The sequence below is a fragment of a genome, unplaced genomic scaffold (genome assembly GCF_019419815.1).
Source record: "Pyrus x bretschneideri cultivar Hongxiangsu unplaced genomic scaffold, Pyrus_bretschneideri_v1 Contig41, whole genome shotgun sequence".
NCBI classification, from domain to species: Eukaryota; Viridiplantae; Streptophyta; class Magnoliopsida; order Rosales; family Rosaceae; genus Pyrus; species Pyrus x bretschneideri.
The window spans coordinates 623771-634196 of NW_025999735.1; the positions used below are offsets into that span (position 1 = coordinate 623771).

Consider the following 10426-nt stretch of genomic DNA (forward strand, 5'->3'; position numbering starts at 1 on the left):
TACTTTTGAGTGTAACATGCTTAATGAAGATTGTGTTTTAAGGTCGGCCTACCGAATTTGAACCCACACACAGACAAAAATACTCAACCTCTTCGAAAATCAAATTTTGAGATTTAGTTGCATAAATAATCAGTTTTGATAATGATATCGTATACTGTGGATCCAAAGTTGATATAACTACATAATAAAAATAAACACCGATCATTTTTGCAACGTAATATAAAAAATTGATGGTCATGCTAATTGCCCAATTGATGTAATGTTTGCGCAAGTCCGCCAGATGGGGCTCTCCAACCGGAAAAGGATCCGATGAGGATAATTTTCTTAGGGATCCTAGGGATTCTATGATCTCATATGTTCATCGTATATTGTGCAATCAATTTTCGTGAGTTGCTATTCATATTTAATTTTAAATTTTAAATTTTAAAATGATTTCTGATTTCACGATGTACGATGAACGAATGAGGTCACATGATTTCTAAGATCTCTAGGAAAAGGATCCTTTTCCTCTCCAACCCAATTTCTCCCTCTATCTTGGACCCATCTTTTCATCCCACTGGCTTGATCCAAGATAGCCTTCTCGGTTTTCACCAAAAGAAAAATGAGATAGGCTTCTGGTTGGACTGAGTTGTAGAGGGAGATTGAGACACAAAAGATCAGGTCAGCGAGGTGTGGGAGTCGTCCGATGTAGATGTCGGCTTTTGAGTCTGACATTATTTTATTTTTTTTGGTACATATAACATAAATTATAAGTTATGTAATGCATTATTTTACTCATTATAATAATATAATTGATTTATCTTATTTTCAAAATATATACACGAGTTATAATTTGAGTATGAAAACTTTGATAACAAATACATCAAAAGATCACCATCCTACAAAACAATAGTTGACGTCATCAAACCATGGCAGCATCATCAAAGAAAAAGAACCCCTACAGGTTAATAAAAGAAAATAATCTGGAATAGAGAGTTCTTGATAAATGAACAAGTTCACAGAACCTGGACCATCTCAAATATTTGTGCCTCAATTTGGATCGTGACATATCACATGACACAATCAACATTTTGCTGGTAAAAGTCATCTTCACTGGTTCCAAGTGTTTCTTCTCCAATGCCCTATTTTAAATAGTACATAGATTAGAACCATCACATGATGATTTAATGGTTAGGACGAATTTTCGATTCATATTTCACACGATTGGTTTTGAGTTCAATTTTTGACGTGTGCGAATTACACGATGGTGATAAGAAAAAGGCTAAAATGCCTTTGCGATTCCTCTCAACTCCTGAAAGTATCAACTGCCGTGACTTCTCCACCGATCGATTCATTTTTAAGAAAAATACCACATAAATTAGGCACACCTCCACATGGTTGTACGACTAGTTAGCTAACATGAGATTAAATGCATGGTTATGGATGTAACTCAATACTAGTATTACGATCTTAAACGGAGTATAAACCAAATTATTATGACTGATCGGATTTCTTTCAACAAGTTCATTCATCAGAGTCTTTGAAATTTGATCAAACGGCTACAAACAGAAGGTCCCTTTAAAAGTTATAATAACTCTAGCCGTTAGATTAAATTTTAAGAATACAGATTAGTGGACTTGATGAACTTGATGGAAGACATCCGAAGAGGATGACTAATCACATCTCATCTGTTAAGCGTAAATATATGATATTATTAGGGAAAAAATGTGCATGGTGACGAATTATTGGTGGTACATATAACAATAGAAGGCCAGAGAAAGTGCAAAAGGACTACGTGTCCAAATAACCGACATTGGAACCCTCGACCGAAACTTGTGGACAATGGGCCCCCAACACCAAGCTATGTGAGTCCTTTCCGACGCAATTTTACACTCCATGTCCAATACAAATACGCAAACACTAAAAAAAAAACGACAATCGCAATCACATCCCCGCCCTCACACTTTTTGTCTTCGAATATTTAGTTGGGCAAATAATAAACGACAATCACCCACCCAGATGACTTCACACCACAATGCTACAGTACGCCACACCGTCCCTCGCACTTTCTCGCTTAATTTTTTTGAGGAATATTCTTTTTAGAGGTTTAATGAAAAGTTCACGTTACTGTTCACTTTAACGAAAAATTACATTTTTACACTAAAAGGTCAATCCTGGTACTATTTACTTTACCCTTTATTTTGTCGTTATTATTAAAACTCAAAGTTTTCAAATCATTTTCATTAGTTTTTATTATAATTAATGTATAGTCTTAGTTGCGTTGCACGCTTGATTAGAAATTTGTCACGTGTTCACGAATCGGTCCAATAGCCACTTTGCATGTGGCATCACTATTTACATGAGTCTTTTTTTTTTTTTTTTTTTTGGAAAATATTATGTGATGTTATCATTCACTTAGATTGTAACAAATATATTTATTTTAATTATACTTTAAAATAAATATATAAGTCATGGTAGTCTACTCCATAGAAACACCTCGTGAAGGGTTTTTTGTCAGAAATATCTCTTAGTTTTATAGCAATTTTTCAATGTACATAAAATACAGTTACGTAACGTGGTATTCTTCCATGTGGCTTATAAGATGTGAATTACAACGTGAAATGTATCAACTTAGTCGAACACTCGTATTGACTCGTGAAATGTTATAATACCTAACTTGGATTCATTTACACACAACTTTTTCCTCTCCCCTAATCAAGTGAAAGGATTCAATTGCATGCTCAGCATTTGCCACGTGGACTATCCCACCCATCACCTTTCTCTTGTTTGGCATTTGATAAGGTTATCCTGCAGTGATTGGGCGGCTTTTCCGCGTTGTCATCCTTATTGGATTGCCATTTTCTTGCTTTCTGGATAAAGTCGGACTTTTACTCTCGGGTCTCTTGTCCGGGTACGGGTCCGGACCTTTCTATAAATCACCGACTTTTCAAAGTTATAAATTATTAATTTGGTCCACCTATTTGGAATATAAACAGTGTCATATGTGGCCGACATGCCATTTTTATACTTTAAAACAAAGGATTAGAATTCTCTCCTATTTTTTTTTCCATCCATTTCTCTCACACTTTTTATTTTATTTTTCTCTTTCTATAAAAAAAAAATTAATATAAAATATTGACGTGTTTTAACTGTGATCGTTGGGAAGGAGAGGGAAAAAAAGAGGAAAGAGAATCTTACTTCTAAAAAACAAAGCATGTCTCTAAATTGTGCTCATAACTTTGCATAGAAAACAAAGAAAACTAAAGAAAAGTCTAAAAAAACTTTAATTTTAATGAAAAATGACAAATAAAGGTGTAGTACCAGGAAAAGGTAAAAATGTAATTTTTCGTTAAAAGTGAACAGTATCGAAAGTATTTTGTTAAAATTCCCTAGAAACAAAACTTATGAAAGTAATATGTTAAATTTTTGAAATCACTAATTGCAATAACAATATATCATACAATATTGTTATTAAATGTGAAGAATTATAGAACTTAGAAATGGAGGAAGTAATGAGAATTCGATCGTTCATTTTTTTTAGGTGTTAGTAAATGTGAAGAATTCAGGTTTTTTTATTTATTTTTTATTCTTTAAAAAGCATTAGTTGGTGGCTTTACCCGATAATTATTTTTTTTGAAGGCCACACGCATTTCAGCATACCCTCAATCAATATCGTGTGATTCATCAACGTCAACAATTGAGTGTTGCAAAATAGATGTAGAGAACTCTTTAGTTGTTGCGAAGTATTTGATTATCGAATGTTTTGATCTATAGGTGTTAGTAAATGCGAAGAATTCATATATTAAAACATTCCATAGATACTTCAAAAAAAAGTGCTACCATATTCACACATTTGTTTCATTAAACGGACTTATGTAAATGTTCATGATAAATGCCTATGAGGTGGTTGGAAAAATAAATCAAGCAGCGGAACTAGCAGCACTCTAAAAAAAAAAATTTCCAAGTCAACCCGAACTTGCAAACGGGTCGAGTTGAAATTGAAGGAAACTTTAAAGGGACGAAACATTTGCAGCATTTTATTTCATGCCCCCTCTCGTATGATAAAAGGTTGCAACTGGCATACCAAAAAAAAAAAAAAAAACCAAATCCAAAAAACCAAGATTTGAGGGAGTGAACAAGAAACAAATGAATCAGCAAAATCTCAGTTTTAGGGTTAAAAATATATAAACAAAAATTAGAAAACCAGAAGAAAAGACATTTTTGTAGGAAATTGGAAAACAGAGAAACAAGTCAAGAACCAAACGCATTGTAGTTGGAGAGAGAGAATCTAGAGAGAGAGAGAGAGTCTGGAAGAGTGGAGAGGTGAGGTGTCGGGTTATGGAGGAAAACGTCTTAATGGCCGTTGTTAGTTTGTATTTTTTAGGGGAAGATGGTGACGCTTTGAACTTGGTTTTTTGGAAGCTGCTGCTGCTGCCTTTTCTTTAAGTAGACAGTGGAAGTGGGTCTCTAAGCAAAAGCAGCAACCAACAAACCCAACAAACAGGTAAAGAACCCATAGTTCTACTTCCCCTCCTTGATGCCACAAAAGTGGGCACATTTTTTGCTTACAAATATTTGTTTCAGGCATTCAGTGATTATTTGCTTGTCAAGTTGTCGACCATTTTAGTTTCAATTTATGTTGTTGTTGTTGTTGTTGTTAATGCTTTTTTATTTACAAGTGAAACAAAGATCGAGTTACAGGAGTTAAGTGGCGAAGTTTGAGTTTTAAGGGAGAAAGTGAGATTAAAATCGAGTTACAGGGATTCGGGAGCCTAATAAGAAAGCCTTTGTTTTTGTGTTTTGGGTGAGTGAGGAATCAAGTGGTTAGAGCTTGTTTGGCTGTTTTTTTTTTCTCCATTTTTGTGGGCTTATACCTTGCTTTCAAACAGGATGACGAAACTGAATGAAATGAGTTTTTGTGTGAATTAAGGTTTGAGAAACAAGTGTAAGACGACAAGACATATCTGGCTAGAGTTTGTTTGGTTGGTGGGCTGAGGTTGGTGTTTTCAAGTTGAAACAAACATGTCTGTGGCATTAGTTTGGGTTGTTTCCCCCAACACCGAGGTGTTCAAATTCTATGGGATTTTAGATTCATCGAGGTTTGTTTTGGGGAATCGAAGTTCGATTAGAGCAAAGATGGGTGGGAAACAGGATTGGAAATCTTGCTCTCTCAGCACAGATGTGAAGTATTCATCAGTAGGAGGGTCTGGTTTAGGGAGTGAAGCCAAATTTCCAGTTTTATTAAGCATGGTGGCCAACCCGCTTGGAGAATCAGCTGTCTCGTCGGAACAGAAGGTGTATGACGTGGTGCTGAAGCAGGCATCCTTGGTTAAGAAGCAGTTGAGGTCTAATGGATATCTTGATGTGAAGCCGGATATTATTCTTCCCGGGAATCTGAGCTTGTTGAGTAAAGCTTATGATCGATGTGGAGAAGTATGTGCAGAGTATGCCAAGACCTTTTACCTCGGTTGGTCCTCTCTTGCATAATTTTTATTTTGGCCGTTTAAAGGCATATTGGTTGAACTTTGCAGCTAAAGTAGTGGTCTGACTGCGATTACTAATCTTTTGGAGTTACCTAATTCTTTTTCGCTTTACACTTTTCAGGTACTCTCCTTATGACGCCCGAAAGAAGAAGGGCCATCTGGGCAATATATGGTGAGTGACTATAACCGTTATTCTGATACTGTGGACTGAATCCTAAATGAAGCGTTTATTCCTTTTGGTAGCAAAATATATTCCATATATTTGGTAGATAGATTACCTTTACCAGAGAGCGAAACTGTGAGATCATAAAAGTCATACTTGTCCGCTGAATCTGTGTTTACGAAGAATGATTTGATTATCTTCAACTTGTCTGAATTCAAATTCAATTTAAGGACAAGAGGTCTTGAAAATTCATCGTCTTCTAACTATTGAAGACCAGCCTTCGCATGTCCTATCTGAATGATCCATGAAAACATGTAATGTTCTTCTTTTCTCCTTAAATGAATAATTTGCTTGCGACATGTGAACGCCTGCATTGCTACAAAAATTTCTTCTCAAACTTCGAAAACACCATGCACCACCATCGATGTGAAACGAATTTAATGTACTTCCTGTCTGTGAGGAGAGAGGGACAGAAAAGAGGTTGAGAGGAGAAATGGGAGGAGTAGAAATTGTACTGCAGCATATGACAGAGGCGGTCAGGAGATTAGTCGTTTCTGTTCTTCTCAGATAATACATTTTCTATGAAACATATATTTGCCATGGATGCTTACTCTTCATTTCAGCACAAGTGACAAAACATATTGCCTTATGATCTCTTGCACATACAGTGTGGTGCAGGAGGACGGATGAGCTTGTTGATGGGCCTAATGCTTCACACATAACACCCACAGCTTTAGATAGGTGGGAATCGAGATTGGACGATCTGTTCCAAGGCCGTCCATTTGATATGCTCGATGCTGCTTTGTCAGATACGGTCACCAAATTTCCGGTTGACATTCAGGTTAGAATTACTGCTCAAAGATTATATAAAGTCAAAAGGCCTAAGTTTTTTGCTTTCATCTTTAAAGACTTCGTTTTTGCATGTGTGATACAAATTGTCTTTTTATCTTTCTTCTTTTGAAACTGTATCTTGAAATGTGAAAAGGAACTAAGAAACATTTAAGTTTAATACATATCCATTTTCATCCACCGAAAAGTTCCCTTTCCAATTTGATTGATAGTTAAATCAAAACAACAGGAAAGCTTGTGAATTTAATTGAAAGCTTTGCTTTTTGATTAACTTCTGAGTTCTGACTCCACCTTGTGCTCTTTCTGTAGCCATTCAAAGATATGATAGAAGGAATGAGAATGGACCTCAGGAAGTCAAGATACCAAAACTTCGATGAACTATATCTTTACTGCTATTATGTTGCCGGAACTGTTGGATTAATGAGTGTTCCAGTTATGGGCATTTCAACTGAATCGCAAGCAACAACGGAGAGTGTATATAATGCTGCCTTGGCGTTAGGAATTGCGAATCAGCTAACAAACATACTCCGTGATGTTGGGGAGGAGTAAGCATACAACATTAACGATTTATAACTGAACATTTTAGTCATGTTAGCAACATTGTTGAAACAAAAATGCCCAAAGCTATAGAGTAAGCTGGTATATTCAATTGAAGATAGCTCTGACAAAGTCTGATACTTCAGCTGCTTGCTTTTGAAAGTCACATAAGACTGCAAGACACGATTCTCTAACTTTAGTTGAATTAGAGCGAGAGAAGAGACAGAGATGCAAATGGAATCTTATAACAGACTTCATTCTCTTACTCTCTCTTGATCTCTTACTCTCAATATTAGTAGTAGGAGCTCTCGCTTTCATTAATGTTGTAGTTTGTATCCCACTGACAAACATTCTCTTGAGCAGTGCAAGGAGAGGAAGAATTTATTTACCCCAAGATGAGCTTGCAGAAGCAGGGCTCTCCGATGCTGATATATATGCTGGAAAGGTCACAGACAAATGGAGGAGTTTCATGAAGGATCAAATTAAGAGGGCAAGGATGTTCTTCGACGAGGCAGAGAAGGGAGTGACAGAATTGAGTGAAGCCAGCAGATGGCCGGTAAGCCTCACAAGTTTAGTAAATATGAAACAAAAACTGACGAAGATATTAGATCCTACTTGGTTCTAGTTAACCTTTCACAAAAAATTATTGTGTCTATCCGATCAACCGTCCAAGTTTTTCTAAAACATCTGATCAAAACATTCAACCGTTGCAGGTATTGGCGTCGCTACTCCTATATCGCCAAATACTGGACGAGATAGAAGCTAACGATTACAACAACTTCACAAGAAGGGCTTATGTAAGCAAAGCTAAGAAACTACTTGCTTTGCCTATTGCATATACTAAATCGATAATTCGCCCCTCAAGAACCTCTCCAGAGCTTAGAAAATACAATCTTTGACAACAAAATGCTGGAGTTGCCTCTATATGTATAGAGATTGAAAAGCAGAATTTGTATATTATAAATTGTATTGTTGCAGCCTGTATTTATAAAACTGAAGGGTTATATTTATTCCAGTTCAAAGCTATGCACCCGTTGATGTTTGGTGGTAAATTAACATCTTAATGGCCCCTTCAAGGGGGGAAATTCTTATTTTTACCTAGAGGATCACGTCACGTGTATGCCCATACAATCAAGTGAATCTTTGTGAAAGTAGACCCGGGATGGACTAAGGACTCTCTTTGGTTGAGTGTTTGGGAGATTACGTGATCTTTTGCGTGACCACACAAATCTCTTCTGTTATATCTATAGAAGCATAAAGATCCAAGTTGCCGTACGACCCATATTGATGTTAAAATAGTGAAGGGTGTGGGCAATGAGCATAAGACTTGTAACTTGTGCGGTTAAGAACCTTTATTTTTTGCAAAGTAAGGTATGTATTTTAGTCCACCTATGCCACACTCGTCGAAAGATTAAAAAAAAAAAAAAAAAAAAACCTAACCAAAAAGGAAGGATAAAAAATAGTAAAATACCAACAAGGGAGAAAAATTGAATTAAAAGGGCCAATAAGGTGTGGGTGGGTAAATGGGAACTGTACCGTCTTAAAGGTTGGAAGGGAAGTGCATGAACAACACAAACCCCGAAATGAAATTGAAGAACTAAAATATAAACACGCGCTAAAGAATCATAGAAACAAAAACTCAGAGAAAAACCCAACCCAGAGCAAAAACGAGATTCTAACTCCATAGCCAAATTAAGGTCGGATGTGGTTCAAATTCGTCTTTAGCGAAAATCGAATGTAAGACATTTCAATTACAAGTGAAGAAAAATACTACTAAATCGTAGTACTAAGCAGTTGTTATTGCTCAATGTCGATCTTTCATCAATTGGATGCTCCAAAAGCTTTTACTCATGGAGATAATAGCTTTTACAAGTGATACATGTTACCTCCACTTGAAAGGTCATCAGAACAATATCCCTTCTATGGTTTGAAGTAGGCTTCTCAAAATTACTTTCCCAAAGCCATTCACGATACGAATTATTTCATCTAACCCAAAATCCGACACCTCATTTTTTTACCCGACAATGTTATTTTGTTAGGTTTTTGGTTCATGTTGGACAATATTTATTTTGACAGATATTGCTAATATTACCGAAAACTTTAAGCTTATAATTCTTTTTTTTTTTTTCTTTTTTTTTAATTTGTTTTTAATTTTATTTTTGTTAATATTCTAAACGATATGTCTAACTCTAAATACTTCAGTAAGGAGAGGGAGAGGGAAATAGTTGGAACTTCAGACATAGTAAAGTTAAGAGAAAGACCGTATACATTAAGACAATTTACAAATTGCTAAGCTTACAAATATTACACTTAGTACTATAGTTTAGTGGTATTCCTCTTCACATGTAAATGAGAGGTCTTAGGTTCAATTCTCGTCAAAGGTGGATTTGAACAACATTATTGTTAGCTCATTATGAGGTGAAGCCTACCCCCTCTCACTTAGTGTAAATAATATCGTTTGTTAAAAAAAAAAAATATATTACACCTAACAGTATCACATATATATCGTTTTTTCTTTTTTGGGTTAACACTATCGCATATATTTTCAAAGTTGGATGATGGTTACATAAGGATTTTGTATTGTTTATGAAGAAAAAAGGATTTTGTACTTTGCTTAATTACTGCTACCTTTTCTTTGGTTGTTTGAATTTGTTCCCTTTTTGATTGGAACTTTGCGTATTGATTTTGTTCCTCTCCACGTCGCATCATCTCTTACTTTGGGTTTTTGCCTTTCCTCTCTTTAATGAAGTTCGAATAAGCCCTCATTGTGAAGGTGTATATCAGTCACCAACATAAACTCACGGGACGATTTTGAAGTACAATTATGGTTAATTAGTGATTTTAATATCCCTTTTAGCCTCACACACTCCTATATAAGAGCGCAAAAAAAAAAAAAAAAGAAGAAAAGTATTCGACTTGGAGTATAGATTGCTATAAAATGGAATGCATAAATTGCAAGACAAAAATAGTCATAAGTACTATTTCTTTTAGTGTATCAGCAGGAAATTTCATTTTTATTAAAATATTCGAGTCGATTGCATAGCACCAAACCAAACGTACATTTTGCTAAAGGTTCGCAATAGTCTACAAGATATGCATGCATGTATAATGTAACTCAGGACCAAAGTCAAAATTAGACTTCAGCTGAGTAAAATTAGACTCTCAGTATAGACACCAACATAGGCTAAGTACTCGCAATTCAACCCCATTTCAGTAGCCCTAATTTGGATAGACTCGGGATCAAATAAAACCAATTTCTGGGTGATCTGGATTGTCGCCTTTTATAGCCAAATGAAGTCTTCCATTTGCTTCCATCTCTAATGGCCATGCTAGTTTAGAGTATGGAAAAATAATTGTCTGCATCATTTTCCAAGTATCCACTTCCAATACGCTTATGTCACAGTACAAGCCAAGC

The 10426-nt window shown here is 35.6% G+C and overlaps 1 protein-coding gene across 2 annotated transcripts; it reads left to right on the forward strand.

Moving 5' to 3' along the window:
• The first annotated feature begins 4278 nt into the window (after nucleotides 1–4278).
• On the forward strand, nucleotides 4279–8021 carry LOC103933882 (phytoene synthase 2, chloroplastic). 2 transcript variants are annotated; one of them, XM_009343583.3, is made up of 7 exons: nucleotides 4279–4483; nucleotides 4869–5446; nucleotides 5584–5634; nucleotides 6294–6466; nucleotides 6784–7019; nucleotides 7375–7567; nucleotides 7725–8021. In XM_009343583.3, the coding sequence occupies exons 2-7, from the start codon at nucleotides 5002–5004 to the stop codon at nucleotides 7908–7910; spliced, it is 1284 nt and encodes a 427-aa protein (XP_009341858.2). In that variant the 5' UTR covers nucleotides 4279–4483; nucleotides 4869–5001; the 3' UTR covers nucleotides 7911–8021. The 2 variants fall into 2 exon arrangements, with proteins under 2 accessions (XP_009341858.2, XP_009341859.2); XM_009343584.3 differs by having other exon boundaries at nucleotides 4910–5446.
• The last annotated feature ends 2405 nt before the right edge of the window (nucleotides 8022–10426 follow it).

Excerpts from the sequence above, each read along its gene's own strand:
- LOC103933882 (XM_009343583.3), top strand. The coding sequence starts at position 5,002 with ATGTCTGTGGCATTAGTTTGGGTTGTTTCCCCCAACACCGAGGTGTTC. Across the intron at positions 5,447-5,583 it reads TGCCAAGACCTTTTACCTCG|GTACTCTCCTTATGACGCCC; the intron begins GTTGGTCCTCTC and ends TACACTTTTCAG. Across the intron at positions 6,467-6,783 it reads AATTTCCGGTTGACATTCAG|CCATTCAAAGATATGATAGA; the intron begins GTTAGAATTACT and ends CTCTTTCTGTAG.